At 40.3% G+C, this 22,836-nt stretch overlaps 1 protein-coding gene across 17 annotated transcripts in view; it reads left to right on the top strand.

The window, feature by feature from the left end:
• SORBS2 (sorbin and SH3 domain containing 2) overlaps positions 1–22,836 on the top strand; it is a 129,515-nt gene that overhangs the window by 94,279 nt on the left and 12,400 nt on the right. For 16 of the 17 annotated variants that reach the window (XM_066236214.1, XM_066236223.1, XM_066236211.1 and 13 more), the window contains 5 exons: positions 2,459–2,547; positions 3,918–3,964; positions 8,328–8,442; positions 8,527–8,655; positions 10,642–10,845. In XM_066236214.1, the coding sequence (XP_066092311.1) occupies positions 2,459–2,547; positions 3,918–3,964; positions 8,328–8,442; positions 8,527–8,655; positions 10,642–10,845 (584 nt within the window). Of the gene's footprint in view, positions 1–2,458; positions 2,548–3,917; positions 3,965–8,327; positions 8,443–8,526; positions 8,656–10,641; positions 10,846–15,156; positions 15,934–18,029; positions 18,219–21,932; positions 22,041–22,836 lie in introns of all 17 variants that reach the window. The other variant, XM_066236208.1, reaches the window with a different exon arrangement.

Genomic DNA, 22,836 nt, shown 5'->3' with positions numbered 1-22,836 from the left:
TTCACCCAATAAATAATTTGCTCACATTCTATATAAAAGATACTATATCAGAACATTCTGGATGCACAACTGAAATATGTAACAAAGTCATTGATGGATGATTAAAGGAGACTAGGACTTGTTTAATAACTTCCCCATTTAAAAAGACACAATTGGGATTAAATTTTTGTGAATGTATCTTTAAGCTGTACATATATATATATATATATATATATAAATCTCATTTCCATCACTCAATGTATTTATTTCTTTTTCCATTTCATTAATTCATTTATTTTTCTGTTTCTACTAAACAATTATATAGTGACACTTGAATTAGACCACTTAGGTTAAAAGTGACTTTCAACTCTGTTTTCATAGATGGATTTATCTCCTTGAAGTGGCAACACAAAGACTAATAGCAATTCAGATGCAGAGGACATATTTGAGTCACCTAACTGAAAAACACAAGGTGTTTTGATATCTCTATACAATTCTTTTCATTAATTCTTAAAGTGCATCTGTTTTCCATGTAAATTTTAAGAAGTCAGAATAAACATTCTAGGCTGAAGCTTAGACCATCAACAGTCTTCAATGCACCAGGATAGGGCAAAATGTTTTACATATGTTATCTAATTAGCACTGGCATAAACTTAGGGGATAGGTATTATTATAAGCACTATTTTACAATTAAGGACACTGAGACCCAGAGAGGACAATAACCTTGACCAAGGTCATGCAGAGAGAAGGTAGCAGTAACAGATTCAAACTCCTAATATTTCAGAATTTGTGATATAGAATATAATGTTTATAGGCAAAAAAAGAGTAATAATTCAAGTTTCTTTGTACTATATGGCTCAATTGTTAATTATCATTGTCCAAATTTACTATATTATTAGTATTGAACTTTGCTCCATTTATAGTATGAAACATAATTGAAAAACAATAAATTAGAATTTCAAAAATCAATTTCTACTATTTGAAATTTTCACTGACTGAGACACATCAGAATCTATCTTTTAATAAATTAGCTGCCTTTTCTAGTTTTTCAAAATCCTAGTTTAATCAGCTCTCAATTTCACTTGCAGATTAAGTATGTACTATCCTTGAAACATGGATTGAGAGGGCTTTGAAATGCATGTAAAGAGTATTTTGTATTTTAATAAAACATCCACTTTTCCAGTTGTGTGTAGCCCAGTGAAAAATAATTTATATTCCATGATATTTATGATCATTATGAGAACCCTATGATCATAAAGGTATATTAATTTACATGGAAAAATATACTGCACAAGGAAAAATATACTGCACATAATCCTTTAGCATTCATGAAAATAACTGGCTAAGTTAACCTGAAATATTTATGGCCATGTTACCTTCCTAAGCCTAAAGGCTTTGGAATCCACACTTTGCAGAGAGTTAGAGATTTATCTTTTTCTGTCACATAACTGATACCCCACCTCTTACATGTAGATAATTCTTCCTTTTAATCAAAGTAGTCAAAACCTTTACAATTTTTTTAATGAATCAACATTTTTCATTACCTTACAGATGGATTTATTTTATATTTAATACTTCTTGTTATTCAGGATAACTAAATGGATTAAAGGCCTAAGAGAAAGAATTTACAACAAATTTTGACCCAGTTATACTGGCAAAATGTTATAACGTAGGCTACCGGAATACTTTTCACCTCTAGTTACATTTCCACATGTGAATGTGTAAGGTTTAAGATACCATTAAGAAATCCTTGCAATCATAATACTGTAAAGTATTTATTTATACTTTATTTAAGGGACACAAAAACATACAATATGTATCATATTTCATAAGCAACTGATATGATCCATTCTGTTTAGAGGTTTTTTTAATCTCTTTTTTTCTTGAAATAAATATTTACTTCTTGATAAACTAGCTGAGCTCAAGGAGAAAATAGAGCATTAAGCCTCCAGATGACATCTCAAGACTCAATAAACGTTTAAAAACAGAGAGAGAGAGAGAGAGAGAGAGAGAGAGAGAATGGGCATGACCATAGTTCTGTCATATTTTCTTTTTCTTTCTTCCATTTCTATAAATTATTGTTATTCTCCATCTTCTAAAGGCCTTATAATAGTAATTATAAATTGGAAGCAAAAGAGACTAGAAATAGAAAATATTACAAAGTCTTTGAGATGAAAAATTCTTGCAGCTATGAACTTTCTGGACTGGATGCTGCTGTGTACTTACATCAGCAATGCAACAGTTCTGTTTATGTATACGATTATACCACTTCTGCAACCTCAGGTATTTTTCTTTTTGAAATGCTCTGTTTTAGTGTCTCATATCACAACTTTATGATTGTCTATGAGTGTTATACCCATGTGCTCCATTGTGATGTCTCTCCACATTTAAGGGGGGAAATAGTTGCCTCCAGGGAAAATGGCTACACAAGTGTGCGTTTCTTGGGTGGGTACTCACTCTGCCCTGTCCTTTCCATTAGACCGCGAGTCCCCTAGAAGTTACTCGTCCACTCTGACTGACTTGGGGAGAAGCGCACCAAGGGAAAGAAGAGGAACTCCAGAAAAAGAGGTAGTTGGTTCAATGGTATCTGAGTTCTCTTTTCAACAAGATACTCAGTAAAGCACTTGCCAGTCAAAGTTACGTCCAAAACCAGTGAAGAACCTAGATTAAAAGCATAAATGACAGTGGAGAAACTTAGAACGTTTTCCCTGGATTGTGAGCAAAGGACTGCAGCAGCTGGCATCCTGACCCTCGCTGCCGATCTCCTCCAGCTGCGGTCCAGATGTGGCAGTGAGGCCTCTCTGCATCCTGCCCCAGGAATGAACAGTTGTGATCTAAAAGAGTCTTGAGCTGGGCCACCCGTGGAGGAAGGAGGTTTCCCCTGTACGGATTCTTGGCCCAGGGATGTAGGGGAGAGCCTCAGGTCAACTGTGTTGCAAATCAATACAGAGTCTACATAAATAATTTTTGCTAGCCTGCTTTTGTTGGAGAGGATCCCTCCACAACCACTGTCCTACTTAATGAGAACCGCCTATGTACTGGCTCTTCGACCAACGCCCTGAGCCAAGGCGGGAGCTCTGGTTCACACTGCTTTGGAGCCCTGAAGGCTTGATGGAGTCTGAGTGCTGGTCTTGTACTGGAAGCCCCAGTATCTCTTTAGGTGTCTTATACAGTCCCGGGCCTGTGGGACCCCCCTCCCAAAGAAGTCAGGAGTGGTCCAGGTTTCCTGAAGTTCACAGAATCACAGGGGGGAAGAGTGGGATGAGGGAATTATTGGGTAGTAGGAAAGGAAGAGCTGGAGTAGCTAGCTTACAGGGGTCCCCATCAGATCTGTGGGCCCCAGTGTCTGATGGGAGCACATGTCACATCGTATCTGACTGAAAGATGGGCAGCTGGCTTACTGTGTGCTAAAGAAATCCTGACCCCTCCAGGGAAGGCGAGATAATCAAGACTATACTTTTGGCCACTAACTAGCCTCCCAGTGACAATTAGGTTAATATTTCTCTGCTATTCTGTTAATAAGTGTTTAGAAAAAAAGGATGATGACTTCCTTCGTGCCTTTACCAGTCCTTTTATTATGATTCAGAAGGAGCTGTGTCAGTACACAAGATGTAGATCAACTGACCCTCCACAACTATCCCAGGAAATGCCCTGGTTACAGCAGAAATGTTACCTAGTACAGAATCCTCTGCAGGCATTCATGTGCCTTACTTACCAAGATGAAATATGATAGTCAGTAGTTATGGTGAATAAGCCATATTCTTGCTATAGCCTAAATATCTAAATGAAGAACTGATTATTCATAAATTGCAAAGAGTTTACATTATATATTTTTAATCATTCCTTGAGGTTTCACTTCTCTTTAATTCACATGAAACTGCTTTCTTGTAGGATATTCAAATTTTAAGTTAATGCTAATGACTTACCTTCCTTTTCAGAAATTGCCTGCAAAAGCTGTTTATGATTTTAAGGCTCAGACATCTAAGTAAGTAAGATAAATATTCATCACATGATTTAAGTTGGCTTTAAATACTTTAGTAATCCTTTAAGAGATAACTATGGCAATGAGATATGTTCCAAATAATTCAGCAATCCACTCTCATTAAATTGTTCCTTCTGAATTAATTGGGATATGGTCATTTTTATTTTCATTTTGAGTTTAGTTGGGAATCACTGAGTTTTAAATTGCACTAAACATATTACAGCTCAGTGAATTCAAAAGGATAGGTAAAACAAAAAAAAATAATAATAAAGAATCTTTGTTTCTAGAATTTCCCCAACAATAACGTGTTGGGGAGTAATTAACACTACCTGGGAGAATTTGAAAACATTTATTTATCTAACTATATCAAGGATCGTTTGTGCGGTTAAAGACTAGGGCTGTGCAGAAAGATTCCTGTCATAAAATCTCCATGTCTCAACATGCAAAGCTTAGAGATGCTAAGCAAAGTTCTCTCCTGTGGCAAAGTTCTCTCTCACCACTCCTGTGGTGAAATATATACATTTTACCTTTTTCTTTAGGAATTCGTTCACCAGATGGGCAGGCGGTTGAGGAAAGTTAGTACTACGTACATGCGTAGGCTCAGATAGAAGGGAGTTTTCCACCTCACTGTGGCCCAAGTGGCCAGACCTTGTTTAAGAAACTAGCCTCTGTTAGAATTCAAAATATTCAATTCATTGTAAATTGGCATAAAATTATGCTGTGTAGTTGAGACTGAATATATATAATAACCAAAATATTTATTCCTAAGAGCTCATATTATATAAATTCATTGTCCCAGAAAATGTCTCTAAGAAAGACATATAAAAAATAAAATCACTCAGAATTGGCTAAGGCTGCTGAAATAGAGAATGAACCAAATAAGAAAAATGCTATTTAGAAATTAATATGTCAAACCTGGCTTAAATCTGGTGTTAAAAGAAAATTCCTGAAGATAAGCCTACCTTTATCATCATCGTCATCATCATTAGAGAAGAAGTAACATAGGCTGTGTGTTTATGCGCTCTGGTCCTAACTACTGTTCTTTGGATACGGTGTGGCAACTGGTAGGACACATGTCCGTTTTACAAAATACCTATACAGAACATGTGAACTTCATTTCCCCTTTGTGACAGTCAAAGGTTAGCAGAGGCTGGGGACCCCGCTCTTCACACACCGCCTGTGGGAGTGTAAATGGCACAGACCTGCTGAGGCGCTGTCTGCCACCATCCTTCCTCAAAGGTCTTCCCTCTTAAAGCAGCTACATCTGTTGGGTGGGCCCTCAGAGAAGCAGAGTAAATAATCGCCCATGGAAATCATCACATAATTTTAGGAAGAAAAACATGTTTCCCCTGCCATAAAGAAATTTCTCTTGCTGCCGTTTAATCACATTCCTCTTGCTCTGTTCTCAGATATACAGAGCTGCTGTTTATAATTACCCATGTGACACAAAAGTCAAGGTTATGGATGACTCTGGCAACTTTAAAAGGCTCACACACCCACAGAACACTGAACTTTACAGAAGGACTAGCCTCATTTTTAAGTCATTTCAATTAATAACTAGATGTGAGTGCTTTTCATGGCTAACGTCTAAAACGCAAGAGATGGATATCTGTTTTAAAAAAATATCTACTTTAAAAGCTTTTTTTTTTTTTACCTAATACATGAAAGTTTAATTCAAGTGCCCATCAGTAGATGAGTGGATTAAAAAGCTGTGGTACATTTACACAATGGAATACTACGTGGCCATAAAAAGGAAGGAAATCTGACCCTTTGCGACAGCATGGATGGACCTGGAGAGCATTATGCTAAGTGAAATGAGCCAGTCAGAGAAAGACAAGTACCATGTGATTTCACTCCTATGCGGAGTGAACAAAATAAACTAACAAGCAAAATAGAGACAAACTGATTGAGAGCAGGCTGACAGCTCTGGGGGGGGGGGGCGGGGGGGGGTGCTGGCGACGTGGGGAAGGATTGAGCAAAAAAGAGAAAAAGTCATGGACATGGACAACAGTGTGCTGATTGCCAGGGGGAGGGGGGAGGGGAGTGGAGGAAGGCAGGGGGGATAGATGGTGATGGAAGGAGACTTGACTTAGGGTGGTGAACACACAATGTTGTGTACAGATGATGTGCTGTAGAGCTGTGCACGTGAAACCAGTATGATTTTGTTAACTAGTGTCGCCTCAGTAAATTCAATTGGAAAAAAACAACTTAACTTCTGGCAAGTTTAATCAAGGTAAAAAGAAAAATATAAATGTACAACATAAGAAATGAGAAAGGGGACGCAAACAAACAAAATTTTTAAATCTCTAGAAAATAAGTAAATAAATAATTTTAAAATTTTTAAATAGAGCTAAGTAACTCACCAAATGTAATGTTTCAAATGTGAAATAGGAAAAAAGAGATAAAATGACACATCCAAAGGTTGTCAATGCCACTATTCAAAATGGGGAAGGGGGCGTGAACTCATCAAAGGGGACTTCCTAGAAATTCTAGCTCTGGGTTGAGAAAGCCACAATGTTGAAAACTGTTAAGTAAGACTACTGGCCTTTATCTAGATGACTTCAGGCCCTGGCCGGTTGGCTTAGTGGTAGAGCGTCAGCCTGGCGTGCAGGAGTCCCAGGTTCGATTCCCGGCCAGGGCACACAGGAGAAGCGCCCATCTGCTTCTCCACCCCTTCCCCTCTCCTTCCTCTCTGTCTCTCTCTTCCCCTCCTGCAGCCAAGGCTCCATTGGAGCAAAGTTGGCCCGGGCACTGAGGATGGCTCTATGACCTCTGCCTCAGGTGCTAGAATGGCTCTGGTTGCAACAGAGCAACGCCCCAGATGGGCAGAGCATCACCCCCTGGTGGGCATGCCGGGTGGATCCTGGTCGGGCACATGCGGGAGTCTGTCTGACTGCCTCCCTGTTTCCAACTTCAGAAGAAAAAAAAAAAAAAAGATGACTTCAAAATTTTACATACAAGCCTTTATAAATAGAAAAGATTTCTTTTCACATTTAAAAGAAAAGTAATTGGCTGGCTATAATTTACATGACTGTTTTCTTTTTAAAAGCTAAACTTTCTCATTTCATTTCCAGAAACAAAACATACCTGGCACAAAGAACATTACTGGATTACAAACATGAAAACTTTTGTTTCATTTTTTGTTTTCTTATCAGGCACACACATAACAGAGGGAGGTAGTGTGTTAGGAGTAAGGCTCTGGGACTCTTCCTTGTCTTCCTGGTCACTGAAAATGTAATGCACTTTTTTCAATGTGAAGATTTTAGCGCTTCTAAATGTGTAATGATTCTTTTAATGTGCAATGGTTATTTCAATTAATTCTTTTAATCAATGAGAAATAGTTCATATGTGATATATGCCTCTCTTCATCAAATATCTCATACGCAAAAATGATTCAACTCAAACTTCTGAACCAACTAACACAGAAGATTTGGAGTAGGAAGGCAGATGTGTAGGAGAGGGGGGATCTTGGGAAAACCTATGAAATAAGTGACCTCCCACAAAACACAGTTGTGGAGGCAAAATACCACACAGACGCAGTGACCTGCATGATGAAGCCATGAAAAACTGATCGAGGGTGAGAATTTAGTCATGGGTTACTCAAAATGAGTAATGTCCCTATCACTTAAAATTAAATATCCAAGCATACCTAACATCTCCTTAGAAAGAGCCCAAATGGACAAGCATAGTACCTTGAAAATATTTTTTCTTTAAAAAGAAAAAACAAAAAGAAGGCAACAAGCAATCTACGTGTCTTCACACTTAAAATGGGTTTATCTTTGTGCCCCATTGAAGAATAAGCACTTTTCTGCTTCACAAAATTAATTCCTCATTAGAATATTCTACTTAAATGGTTGTCAACCAGCTTTAACGGTCCACACAAAAATTTTTCTGGTGTTGACATTTCTGTGCTAAGGCTAAACGATATTTATTTTCTTTATTGTAAGCTTTAGCATGTGAAAAGGAGACCGAAAGAGACAGAGAAAAGCAACTAACTAGCTAAATAGCTCACCAGCTTCAGGAGAAAAAAACATCAGTACAAAATCACTCCATCATTATACCAAGCTTTGCAACTTCTCTACTATAAACTAATGACTAGATAGCAATTATCTGTCCCGCTATTAAATTTTGTATTAATCTACCTGTGATTTATATCAGACATGAAGTTTGTACCTGTTCCTTTTAAAATCATTTCTAAAGTTATAATGTTAAAAGTGAATTCTAAGAATTTTTAAGGAAAATATCCAAATGGGATCAAGAGATTTTTTTTTTAATATTGGAAGCATATTTCCTAGCCAAATGCTCTTAAAAATAATTGCTCTACATCAAGAGAAAAAAAAAACCCACTTGAACATGTCTGTTCCAGGGAGCTGTCCTTTAAGAAAGGAGACACTGTCTACATCCTCAGGAAAATTGACCAGAATTGGTATGAGGGAGAGCACCACGGGAGAGTGGGCATCTTCCCCATCTCATACGTGGAGGTAAGTCCTTGCCCCTTCCTGCTCACGTGGTTGCCGGTCCCAGAGTCCTCACAGCTCCAGAGTAAATGACTGTTTTCCTCATAGAAACTCACACCTCCTGAGAAAGCACAGCCCGCGAGACCGCCTCCCCCAGCCCAGCCTGGGGAAATCGGAGAGGCTATAGCCAAATACAACTTCAACGCCGACACCAACGTGGAGCTCTCGCTGAGGAAGGTAACCTGGCTGTTTTCTTCACAGGCGCATTTGAAAGGCCGGGTAGTTTCAAAACTAAAATAGGTTATCTTCTTCCTTAGACATGTCTGTGTGTTCCCTTAATGAAAGGACACAGGACTCCCTCAGGCTGCCCTGAGTCAGTTTCCTCCCACTCCTCGTGTCCAGATGGGGTCCCCTGTGGGACTCAAAGCGTCTCAGAGAGACTCTCCCTCCATGGTGCAGTCTGGGGGTCCCCAGTTCTTCTCCAAGTGGTGCTTTGGCCTGACGTCGTTGAGTTATACTTGTGGAAAGGGGTCAAAAGGAAGACCACTTGAATATACTTTCAAATATTGTTCTGCTGCCTTGTCATTCCATTGTAAAATAAATTTTAATTAATAATACTTTTATCTTGGAATTAAGGAAAGGTCCTAAGGTAAGGAAGATATTTCTTCCTGGGGAGCATTTTTCCTTCTCTACGCCTCATCAGCTGACCCAAATTTCACCAGCAACCTATCCCGTTCTAGTACCTCTTCTCAATGACATGGAAAAGGCCTCTGTTTGACTTGCTACTTCACGCGGTTGAGAATGATTAAATGAACCATTTTTGTTGTTTGCTAAGCAACCCCATACATTTGTTTGAGGTAACTGCCTGTCTGCACACAAGACACTAGACAGTAGTAGCGCGCAGGGCGGTCCTGGGACCTCGCCTGCCTGTTGGGGGGTGTGAGCCCGCAGTGACGAGGGGAAACACCGCTCGCTGTTCCTGTCCTGGCTCTACAACCTCATCTCTTTCACCCCATTGAGTCCGGGTTCTGCCTCATCAACTGATTCTCTCCTACCCTCCAAGCTGCAACACAGCATTACATGAACTAGCTCAGTTTACGTTTCATACTGAATGGAGAAGCTTCCGCCAACGCAATTTACAGCTCAAGCAATAGCCTAGCAACAACAGCCTTGGCTTGCATATGGCAGAGAAAAGCAGTGCAGTTTTAAGACGTAGGGAGATCCACTTTGCTTTGGGTATGCTCTGCTCAGTGGCGGTGGGCTAGTTGTAAAAACCATCCAGCATTGTGGCAAAAAGGTCACTTTTTCCTCGAGTACTAACCACCTGAAAAAGGCCTCCCTACTGTGCAGAAGTTTTGACCCTGTGTCACCTCTGTCATCCCGTCAGGTGCTGCTGCAGAGTGTTACTGTTTAACCACATCTTGCCTATTTATTTCTGGGCTACATGTGGGCTTGAGTTAAAATTTAAACTTGTGTTTTGTGGCATTGGCTCGATCACTATAGGTAGCAGGAATAATGATTCTAAAAAGTTCTACTATTCCAAAAGCCAGGGGCTCTATATAAATATGATGTTTAGTGACCACTATGGCATAGCCACCCATCATTCAGGATGGACGCTGGTGTTCCACCGTCTTGATGCCAACCAGGTGGGTGTCAGCCCTTGGCACGGTGACGGATTATCTCGAGCGCCATCTTGCCCCACTCTTCATTCTTTGCAGTAGCTCGCATGTGTAGGTTAATCCTCCCACTGCATCCCTTATAGAGTCTGATCTCTGCAGCTCGTTTCAGACACATCATCCCAGAGAGCCGAGTTACACTTTTCTGAAGCTCTTCCTACAGAAGGTTATTCTGTTGAATCTGTCAGTGATAGGATGATGCTACTGTCTTTGGGACATTGCCTATTAAACCGTTTTTGCTTTTGGCTGTAAGTTTTGCTGCAACTTACACAAGTCATTTTACACAGTACCAGTATGAACTGGTATAAGCCCGTTCACAGTAACCAAGCATCCCTAGGGAAGGATGTCGTGAATAGATGATTAAATGTTGATAAGCTGTAATTTGGGAATGAATTCTGAGACTGTAGTTGCATGCTCCTGACTAAATAAAACTGGCAGTATAAAACTTTCCCAAATGGAAAACTAGTGTTTATTAGAAAACATTGACAGTTATTTTTTGTGTTATCACAGCTCTATTTATAATGCATTTTCCTAATATTCATTACAGGGAGATAGAATTATTCTTCTCAAAAGAGTTGATCAAAACTGGTATGAAGGTAAAATTCCAGGAACCACCAGACAAGGCATCTTCCCTGTTTCCTATGTAGAAGTCGTCAAGAGGAATACACCCAAAGGTGCCGAGGATTACCCTGATCCTCCAATACCTCACAGCTATTCGAGTGATAGAATCCACAGCTTAAGTTCAAATAAGGTAAGAAGACAGTTAGCCTGTCAGTCTAACATTGGGGAGCGGGGAGTAAGATACTCAGGAGGTGATTTTAGGGCATTAGGCTAGAATATCATCTTGATCACAAAGCACAAGATTACCATGTTATGCGTGTAAGTGAAAAGTCAAGTCAATATAATTTAATTTTTCTTCTGGGTACCGGCATAAATGCTGAATGCTTGGTTTTGAGAATTTCATTTTCAAGTTAAAATACTGAAAGAGAAAACATTAGTATCTTGAGACGCCATATGATACATATACATAAATATATATATCTGCTTTGTGAAAATCAATTTTTTTGAAACTTGGTTTTTCTAAAGCTTAATTTTTATATATGTATATTTCCTATGGATTAGGTACATATGTACATCTTCATACATATGCATCTATAGATAAATTGATATATTTCAAAATGGTTCGTTTCAACTATACATGGAAATGGGGTTGACAAAATTCTATAAAAATCTCAGGGTTTTTAAATATAGAAAGAGAAATAGAGTAACATTTTAAAATTATGTTCTGTAAGTCAGTTTGTTTATTAGCTCGAATGGAAATGTCATTAGTCATTAGAAGTCCTCGTGTGCATTTAATTAGTTTTAGGAAAATTATGTGCCGGTTCTACTACCTCATTTGAGCTAGTAGTGGCTGAAGATAATTATCTTTCTCAATATTTAGTCTAAAAGGAACTTTGCTTCCTGGACTGGTTCATTAGAAAAGGCTATTCTCCTACTTCCTTTACTAATAATGTGAATTTTTTCTTCATTTTCTGTGAAGTTATAATAGAATGTGTACTGATGGATGGTACTTAGGGATTTTTTTTTCTCCTTTTCATTAACCTCCAAGTATAAAACTTTAAATTACCAAGTAATTAGGTCCAAAATGTTTTAAGTACTACTCAACACTTAAAAATTGTATGAAGTTGCATAGTTTATGAAGTACTTTAATTAATAATTGAAATCCAGGCCAGGCTGTGGGAAACTAAACCGTCTAGAGCTAGCACACTGGCATCAACATAGCAACCACTATTGGAACGTGCGTGCAGTCTTCTCCCGTTCCAACGCAAGCTCCTTTCAAGGCAGCATCTGCAGTGACCCCAACTACTCAGGGCAAGCGAGTCTCAGGAGGGTTTTACAAGAGGAAATCATCTACCAATCTCCTATTTTAAGAGAAGCATTTTTTTTTTTTTTTTTGTATTTTTCTGAAGCTGGAAACAGGGAGAGACAGTCAGACAGACTCCCGCATGCGCCCGACCGGGATCCACCCGGCACGCCCACCAGGGGCGACGCTCTGCCCACCACGGGGCGATGCTCTGCCCCTCCGGGGCGTCGCTCTGCCGTGACCAGAGCCACTCTAGCACCTGGGGCAGAGGCCAAGGAGCCATCCCCAGCGCCCGGGCCATCTTTGCTCCAATGGAGCCTTGGCTGCAGGAGGGGAAGAGAGAGACAGAGAGGAAGGAGGGGGTGGGGGTGGAGAAGCAAATGGGCGCTTCTCCTATGTGCCCTGGCCGGGAATCAAACCCGGGTCCCCCGCAGGCCAGGCCGACGCTCCACCGCTGAGCCAACCGGCCAGGGCCGAGAAGCATTTTCTTTAAAAGAGCTAAGGCTAGGCATTATATTTATTCTTCTTCTCTTTGAAGACTGGGTTTCAGCTGCAAAGTCATTACTCTCGATCCTTTTTCACGGGGTAATGGGACCATTTAGTACCACCAAATTTTATGTGATTGGTTATAAGGTTTTCCAGAATCTTCTTCAGTATCTTTACCTGACTATCAGAGCTTAGCATTTAGAGGTCAACATTCTCCCTTTAGTAGTTCATACTGATAAATGAAAAGATAAGAATCTTCATCCATATATTTGGTTTATCCTCCATTCAGTCATAAACAAACTGCCAGATAGATTTTAAAGCAACTATATCTTCACATAAAATTTTATAAGAAAGAATAAGCATGTTATCTACAAAGGCTTATTTTAACATTTAAGAAATTCTCTCATAATGTCCCTGTTAATATTTGGCAATGTAATGTCTTACATTACAGTGTTTTAATTTTTGTTGAGAATATGATTTAAATGTATTTTCAGTTTCCTAAGTTTCTTCCTTAGAGTGCCTGATTTTACATTTTATGGAGAAATATATAAATATCACAAGTAACTAATTAGCACTTTTTTCTCCCTGCTGGGGAAAAAAATATGTTGAAAAGCTTACATCCATAATTTGAAAAAAAAATTTAATAGTTTTATTCCATCTGGTAATCTATGTTGTAATGTCATTGGCTTAATAAAGGAAACATCTCAGTAGTGTTGAACTCCCACCATTTTCAGGAAAAAAAAGTTATTCTAACCAATGATAACCAACATATGTTACCCTATTTTCTGACAGATGTTTGTAAATAAAGGAAAGAGTTCATTAAGTGATTTATGAATCACTGACATACTCAAACCACATTTCTTGACATACTGTATTTTAGGGGTAACTCAAATGTAAGTTGATAATATTTCTTCTATTTCTGCTTTAGTATAGTAGAATGCAATTCCAATGCTTTTGGAAGATGGGATGATTTTCGTATCATAGCTATATTTTTATGATATGGGTATCCCAGGATACTTAATTTGATTTTCAGTCATGATTATGGTGGTAATGACACTGGAGCAGTAGCAGTGATAGGGGTAGTAATGATAACAATAGATTTTAAAGGTCTTTCTTTCTCACATAATATTCCTGTACATGACAGAAAGCGAAAGTGAAGAGTAATCACCTTGAATTATTATATATTCTGCAGACTTTCAAAATCTATTAATGTGCTATATGGCATAGAGCATAACACAGGACTCTGGTCAACAAGGGAACTTCTCTGGGTTATCAAAAAAGACTTTGATCATTTCTACTTTATCAAAATTAAATATATACAGGATTTACTAGGAGTGTCTATCTATCCAGTAATGGACCACATGTAATTGTATCACTTGAGTCCCGAACCTTCTGAAAGATGCTCACATGAGTTTTATGACACTTTGTCTCATTTATCCCACCACACATGACATATTTGCTTTAAAACAAAAAGCTTAATAAATTCTATTAATGCCCTATTCCCATATTATATAAATAGGACACAGAAGTCAAAAGTTAAGTGGCGGTTCACTCTGCACTGATAGATACTAAGGCCTGGGACCCAGAGTGCTGAGTGCAGAGTGAAGTCTCATCCTGAACAGCCAACTAGAAAGTGCAGCTTAGAAATCCTTCTTGGAGATTTGTTTTTTTCCAAACCAAAATCATCTACCTGGAAAGAACTAACGTTAAGAGGCACCCCAGCCTCTCTCAAGGCCTTCCCATGCATCACGTGTGCCATTATTTCTTGTCCGGCAACGATAGATACATGTATGAGAATGTTAGCCACCAGCACGTCTAGGACTCTGAATTTACATAAACATTCTGTTGTGTTCCATATATCCAGAATATAGCAATAGTATTAAGATACACAGAAGTATGTTTTTACTTCAGAAGATGAAGCTTCATAAATTATACCTTCTCAGGTTTCCATAAAACATCAAGCTTTTGAGAAAGAATGGGAGTCCTAGCAGAAAGTCTTCCCATTAACATCAGACGCTCCCTTTCAATGTAATCATTTACTTCGGGTTTTTAAAAAAACTTTGAAGCAGTCCACGGAAGTTTAGTTTCATTCTGATCACGGGTTTCTGTCCTCGAAGCATATTTTTCAGAACTGATTCATTTAGAAATGTGTTCATGTAGAACGATGTAAAATTATTTTACGCCATATGTTATAATCACCTTGCAAACATAAGTAGGAAAATTACGAATGCCCAAAAGATTTGGCACTGCTGTAGGAAGAAAGAACAGTAAACAAATTCAGGAAACGAAGGAAGGTTTAATTATGGGTGTTCATGTTATAATACATTAATATTATTGCAAAGTCACTTCTACTACTTAGTCAGTATCTGGAAACCTGGCTTAAAAGAGAAAGTCTGTTAAATTAAATCTCTTAAGGATTCGCTGTCTGTCCTTATAATCTCTATGACAGATTTATTTTGTCATTAGACACCTAAGACCCCTTCCAAATACTAGGAGAGTTTCATTTTCAGATAGCTTTCTAATTAACATGCTAATGGGTTTATGTTTTAAATTCAGCAAAGTATCTTCAAATCTATACCGTAGCATAACATTTTTTGTATTCATTACCATCCCTTTTCTGCATTTCTGTCTCTGTGTTTGGATGCATTATTATTTTGTTGGTTTATCTTATTTTATTTATTTTTTTACTCCATATTGCCGCTCATTTCTAAGTTGGCTTCCAGCGCACCAGCCCCTCCTCTCACACACAAAGCTTCAGCTGGCCCAGACACAGGAGCTCTCCAGGGGGTCGCCCCGGGGTGGCTGTCCCTGACAGCTGAGTGTCCGCCGGCAAACCCTATGACCCCAACACCATCTTCTTTTCTGGACACCTTCTTGGATGAATTAGAGAAGCTTGGCTCTTTAACCTTCTCAGACGAACAAACCCAACCCAGCACCTTAGAGGAGATCACCCTCGAAATTAAAGAGGAACCCACAGTTCCCCTCCCTTTGCCGCCAGCATCAGTACCTGCCCAGTCACCTGCCTCCCGGCCACCATTCCCTGGCCCAGGTGTGACCCCAACCACTGTCCAGCCTTATGAGGCCACGCCACTCCAGGATCTCAGAAAGACAGCTCAAAACAAATGCGTAGATTTGACAAAAGCCAGAAAAGGCCCAGCAGCCCCTGAGAGAGTGCCTGAGGTCCTGGGCGATAAGTTTGTGGCCTCTGCACACACCGGTGTGGGTCCCCCGTCCCAGACCCTCCCCGTCATTGGAGAGGAGGATGAGGAAACTTGTGAGGGGGTGGTGTCAGGCATCCGAAGGAGGCCAGAATCTCAAGAGCCAGATGCCCTGTGGTGTGGCCAGGATGGCCCAGAGGTGACAGCAAGCCTGTACATTGAAGAGGAGGAAGCGGACAGGAAGCCTGGCCACTTAGAATATGCAGTAGCCACCTGTGCAGAGCCCAGAGCCCCTCAGGAAGACCGCAGTGCAGCTCAGACCAGCAACAAGGTATTTGAATGGTACCTGATTCCCGAAGAACTAACCAGTCTGACTATAATTAGCTAGTGCATGTTAATAAGTATGGCTTTAAGAGTCTTCCTTATAAGAGACAAGCACTATGTAAGGTGGGGTGGAGGGGTATATGGAAAAACATCAAATTTTAATCAGATGATGTAAACATATAACATAATTCCATTATTTACAACTACAAATTCATATTTAAAGTTTTTATCATTTATAAGTCTAATGTTTCAAAACTGATTATGATAGCTAATAGCTGAGCTCTTATGGAGTGTCAGACACTATTTTAAGAACTTCACATCTTTACTTTTCAAAAGGTGGGTTACATTTTTATCTTGGCTTTAGAGATGAGGAAATTGATACAAAAAAATTAGTCTAATTCCAGGATGAGAAAACTATATACCATATTTTGATATAATGGCAAGGAAAGGAAGGGGGATAGGGAGGAAGGGAGAGAAGGAGGAAGGGAGGGAGGGAGGGAGGGAGGGAGGGAGGGAGGGAGGGAGGGAGGGAGGAAGGAAGGAAGGAAGGAAGGAAGGAAGGAAGGAAGGAAGGAAGGAAGGAAGGAAAATGGTGTTTTGGCTCCCTCTTTTTTTTTATTCATTTTAGAAAGGAGAGGGAGAGACAGACAGAGAGAGAGGAGAGACAGAGAGAGAGAAGGGGGGAGGAGCTGGAAGCATCAACTCCCATATGTGCTTTGACCAGTCAAGCCCAGGGTTTCGAACCGGCAACCCCAGCATTTCCAGGTCGACGCTTTATCCACTGCGCCACCACAGGTCAGGCCCTTGGCTCCCTCTTAACTCTTTCTGCAGAGGTGATTTTCTTCAAATTGCTAACTACTTGAAAAATGGGTCCTCCATTTTCATTTTAAAAACAAAGAAAGTTGGGCAACAATTTTAATTATTCAAGAGGGATAATACCCTCTTTAGCTTATAAAATTCTCTCTTAAAAAAACAAAAACCTGATATCTCAAATATGTAACCTGTGAACTAAATAGCAAATATGATTACTGGCAAATATTGAAATTATAAAACAAAGAGAATGGCACTATGAAACTGGTTTGCCCCATGGATCCTCTGTTGAAAATTTTCTGAAACTGAGTCATTTTTAAACCTCATAATTAGCTATTAAGGTTTTTAAACAATAACAAATGTAGAGGCACTTGGCGTACACAAGGTCTTCTAGAGCTTAAATAATGGTCAGTGCCTGTGAGGTCCCTGGACAGTCACAGAACCCTGAGGCTCAGCTGTTCCTCAACCGGGAGAGAAAATGTCAGCTGAAGAAAGAACCCAGCCATGCCTACATTTCAAAAAACTCAACACACTCCTTTATAATGGAGAGCATTCACGGCAGTCGGTCAAGCAGGAATCTAAGTTCATTACTTAGACAACTAATTTTCTGTTCAATTTAATTTTAAGACATGATTAGATGTGGGGCTTGACTCCCAGGAACTCTTACTCCTTATGGACTATGGGGGTTCTTATCTCCCACATCCAAAAAATTAAACTGATCGTACCTATTGGAAATCTTCAGTGAAATTTAAAAGAAAAAGTTAGTACCTCTTTTTTTTTTCTGAAGTGAGAAGCCGGGAGGCAGAGAGACAGACTCCCTCATGCACCTGACCGGGATCCACCAGACATGCCCACCAGGGGGTGATGCTCAGCCCATCTGGGGCATTGCTCCATTGCAACCGGAGCCATTCTAGTGCCTGAGACGGAGGCCATGGAGCCGTCCTCAGCACCCGGGCCAACTTTGCTCCAGTAGAGCCTTGGCTGTGGAAGGGGAAGAAAGGGATAGGAAGGAAGAAGAGGGGGAGGGGTGGAGAGGCAGATGGGCACTTCCCCTGTGTGCCCTGACCAGGAATTGAACCCGGGATGTCCACACGCCAGGCCGACACTCTATCACTGAGCCAACCGGCCAGGACCAAAAGCTAGTACTTTTAAAGCAAGAAGGTGTCATAAATGTCACTTACCAGTATAAGTTAATGTTAAAATTATTTAAATATGGGGAATATTATCTAAAGGCCATGTAACCTCATTTTAGACACAAGCATAATCTCATCTTGTCTCTCCTCAATATTTAAGCCGCCTTCATTTTCCTCGGGAGATGGAACATCTGTACCTTTCCCCAGCTGTCTGCCTCCCCCCCACCCCCTTCCTTCTCCCTGGGCCTCTGAGCTGTTCTCCACACTCTCTCCGCCTGCCCAGTCCTATTCACCTCCTCTCCTCCCCAAATACTCTTACCAACAGGAAACAAGTGCGCCAGAATTAAAGGTAACTGCATCTTGCGTGTGGTTTCTTGCATGTCTTTAAAGGGACTTCATTAATTAGATGTTTATATTGAGTTTTGTGCCATCTTACAAGATCTAAAAAGCCGTGTAAAGATTGATTGCTAACTTTTAACATCATCAGCATGGCCTCTCTCCAAAAAGTTAAAAAAATATATATTTATAGAACAGTTATCCCCCACCTCAAGGAGAAAAACAGAAAACTTAGATTTTTTTTTTCCCCAAGTTGAGGGTCCACAGGAGAACCATCCCATTCAGAGGCATCAGCTGTGCACCTGTCATTCTGTCTCTTCTTACTGGGCTTTTAGCCTCTGGTGTTTCACACCCAGCCGCAGGCTCAGCAGAGCCTGAGGACAGGGGCGCCTTGGCTTGACTGCCTTGAGCCTTATTCTCCCACAGGACTGAGCAAAGTGAGAAGGGTGCAGGCAGGCAGCTTCTCTCCTAAGAGTTACCCTTGGAGTAATACGAACGTTCATGTACGTCCTCATGCCTGCTGACCATCCAGAACACAATGGCACATGTGCAAGGCAACATTAAAAAAAGGCAACTGTATGTTCTTCTTGTTCCCATAAATTGGTTATCAAACAAACATGATTTTAAGCTAGTAGAACTGTAACTGGAATTGAATGATTTCATTTTTTGAAAAAAGAACTCACTTCCGGGGGTCAGTAAGCATGAAAAAACTCGCTACTCAAAGGGTTAACAAAGCATCTATCTCTGAGACTTGCAGGCTGACCACTCTGGTGGTATTTAACTCTTCCTAAGGATATTATTTTTAAAAACTTCAAAAAAAAATGAACAACCAGCCTTGGAAAGAGACTTAATGACAATCACAATATGAGCTCATTCCCTCATAGAGAAGTTTTGCATTTATGATCAGAATGATCCCAAATTTCCCCCTTTCAGCCAAAGGTAATAGACTTCAAACAATAACTCCCTTCCCCTTCCGTCGTTAGAACTGGCAGCGAGAGCCTGGGCAGAGGAATGGCAGAGCAGAGGCTCCAGCAGAGTCAAGTTTCTGTCCTAGGAGGGACCAGCACCTGAGCAGTGCCACGAGGCAATCTTCCAAACCCCGTCCTCAAAGCCCTCCGCCGAGATAGTCTGCCTGTGTGAACTCCTCTTACGCATGGAAGGAAAAATGTCTGCAAGAGGAGACTACTCAAAGACTAATTGCTTTTTGCCCTTTGAGGTTTTATCTTAGCTGGCAGGAAATAATTGGGGAATTTTTAAGATAATAATAATAGTTGGATAATGTCTAAGACTACGCATTTGCCTCTTCCCCCCCTCTTTCTGTGGTTTTCTTTTTAAGGCCAAAGTATTTTTCCCTTGCCTTCCTCTACTTGTTCTCCAGCCCTTAGACTTAGTCCATCAGGGGGACAGTAACTGCAGGACCGTTCTGTAACTTAGAGAGACGGGGGACTCCGCGTTGTACTAGGAAGGGCATAATAAGGATTTAAACAGGTGTATTCCTCTGCAAGAACCAAGTTCATCTCATAACATACTTTAGGCTTCAGTTGCTGGCAGAATGCTAGAAGAAAGTGGAGGTATTTATAAAAAAGATGTTTTAAAAGAATACCTTAATAGCTACATCAAATAACTACCGTACCTTCAGGAAAAAACAAGTTGTTTTTTTCTCTGTTTTATCTCATATTTGAGAGCAAATAATTTTTAATCTCTCACTGAGTTTTTTGAAACCTTACTTTCTATTCACAGAGAGAATATAAGTTGACTCAAGTTGTTTATGCTGGTAAATATAAAGACAAATTGAATCAACTACAAATTTTAGATCATTATTATATTTTAACCCCACATCTGACACAGTAACAGACTGAGCTGACTTGAGACCTTTAAGAAGGCTTCCTCTTTCTCCCATTTCAAAGATGGTAGAAGTTAAGTTCATTACAAAGGAAAGTAACCCAGCTCTAAAAGCCAAGAGAAAATAAACTTTTACTACTGTTTTAAAAAGGCATAGAATAATATGCATGAAACCATTACAACCTGCCCAACCTCTATCAGCCATTTTTTGACTTAACCCATATTAATTTAATGCAATTTTATTCCTTTAAAGTATTTCTTGAGGCAATGTAAGTTTGCCACACGCAATCCAAAATGTTCCATAAAGTAAAAATTTACAACCTCTTTTAAGTGACAGAAGACTGAAATGTACATATAAATAATGAGTGTGACATGTAAATCAGAATCCACTATGTTTTCTGGTTTTCTGAGCATTTTTTCTTTAAATAATAGTTTTTATAATAAAAAAAATTATTAAAATCCTTAATGTTTTTACAAACAGAGCTTCCAATTCCATCTAAGAAAATATTTTTTAAAATAGATTTCTAACATGAGGACTTAAATTGCAATGAAAGCTCTTTATGAAGAGATGAGGAGACTTTTGGTTTCTTTTAGGAAAGGCAGTTATTGTGGTCCTATGAGGCAGTCTCATCACCCTAAAGCCCTCCCATCAGAAGATGGTCCCCTTGACCACAGTTTCCAGCATCAAATTAAGCCCTGATTCCTCCTAATATGTTCAGATGATCTTACCAGCTGTTGATCTCCATCATCCCACAACTGGTGTTATTCTCAGTGAGCCCCGATGTTTACAGACAGCCTCCCCTGTATTAATCAAGATGGGGATAGCCACCGTGCCAGCAAACTCAAAATAATTATAGCTTAAAACAAGGTAGAAGTGCATCCTCCCACGCATACATATAAACATCTGTCAGAACTTATCACATGAACACATCTAAATACCCGAAAGATCGGGATGTAGACTTGTGCTACCTGGCATCCGGGATTCGGCCATGTGCCTGCCTGACATCCGGGATTCCATTGCTGAGGAGGGAGAGAGATGAGGATGGGTACTGAAGGACATCGAGCCTCCTCTGCCTAAGCCCTAACAGAAGAATGTCTATCTCATTTCGTCCCCAGAGACTGCAGAGCTTGGGTCAATCATCACTGATTATTATGAAAATTTTCCTAAATAAGAGTTGAGAAAACCACATGATTTTATTTAAAAATCCTTTGATCCTGCTAAACTTCTCATAAGCCAAACCAAACACCACACAATACATGGCTAGGTCCCGTCCACTACTGGAGAGAAAACAAAGGAATGGTCGGTTTCTTCACTGCCGTATTAAAATCCTGCTTTGAAAGAATACCAAAATAATCACGCGGTGCTTGGACGTAGGACAATATTCAGTTTTTAATTCTAGTTCATCATTTTCCCCAGAAAAGTCTTATTTTCTTTTTATGTGTTTTGTTAGAAAATTTCCCCCCGACAAATGATTGCCACTTTCTATGTGAGTTGAGATGGTTAGGGATCAAAGTGCCCCTCCCTCTTACTTTGTAACTATTCAAATAAGCCCAAAGAAAACAGGCCAGATCTGAGGGTGTCTTGCACCCAATTGTGAAGCATTCTATCAAAGCCGTAAGTTCTTAGGCACGGACATTGCACCCAAACATCTTTTCTGTGCCTGCTTCTCTTTGCAACCGGTCCTCTGCTCTGCCTGGGGGTTCAGATTCAAGCTGATGCCTGCGTTGTGCAAAACAGGGGCCGCCAGCTACAGCGTCCTGCCCGCCCCGGGATTGAGCAGGAGTCTGGTGTGCTGTGTGTGCATGAAAGCGCTCCACAGGAAAGCTCCTCCTGAAGGCCGTAGGATGAAGACGAGAACTAACGAACTTCTTGTGGCTTTTCCAGGCTGATTTAAAAAGCGAGATATTTGTCTTGGGTAAGCCTCCGCGTAGCCCAGTGATGTCTAGGAGATCCTGCAGCTCACCTGTCAGAGGGCTCAGCGGTTCCCACAGGGTAGGGACGAAACGCCCGCCTTGAGCCGGGGACCCTGGCCACACACGCACACCTTCCACAGGCTGGCTCTTCCTTACTTGTCCTTGCTGTCCTTTGCCAGTAACATAGGGTAGAGGTACCCTTGAGATGAAGTGATTAACTGTTGATGAGCATGATATCAGATCGATGTGAAAATCCTACCCTAAGCGTTTGCAAAATGTGCATCCCTTTCGTGTGTGTTTTTGTGTGCGTGCGCGCGCGCGCGTGGGCGCACGCCCCAATCCAGAAAGACATGACCAAATTCTCCACTAGATCTGTCTTCATCATCTCATGCTTCTGTGCCTGTGTTCTCTGGAAATCCCTGCTTTCCAGTCGTTGTCTTTAGTGCAAAGGATAAAACTACCTAACGCCAATCATATAGTACTGAACTCTCGTGCTTCCGGTAATGTTTGCTTCTGTGTCATTCATTTTATTTGGATTTTTTTTTTAATCTATAATCCTTGTTGCAAAATATCTTGTTGCTCTGGTCACGTGTGCTCCATTCACCCCGTGACCCTTTCTAAACCAACACTCCTCCTCTGGATTCCAGGTTCTCCCAGACTCAGGACAACAGCCTTCATTGGACTTAAAGGTCAATTACTTTTCCCTTTAACTGCTCAGTCCAATAAGATGGACAGCGCTTTACAATGAATGGATTTTAAATGGTACTGTCAATTCCGCGGAAGGCAGGCAGCCAAGGGGTTTGGGAAGTTTCGTCTCTGCCTAAGCCAGCCCTTTCACCATTTCTATTTTGGTGGACCTGGTTTAACCTTACATG

Source organism: Saccopteryx bilineata, chromosome 6 (genome assembly GCF_036850765.1).
Source record: "Saccopteryx bilineata isolate mSacBil1 chromosome 6, mSacBil1_pri_phased_curated, whole genome shotgun sequence".
Taxonomy (NCBI): domain Eukaryota; kingdom Metazoa; phylum Chordata; class Mammalia; order Chiroptera; family Emballonuridae; genus Saccopteryx; species Saccopteryx bilineata.
This window is presented reverse-complemented; position numbering and strand designations above follow the sequence as displayed.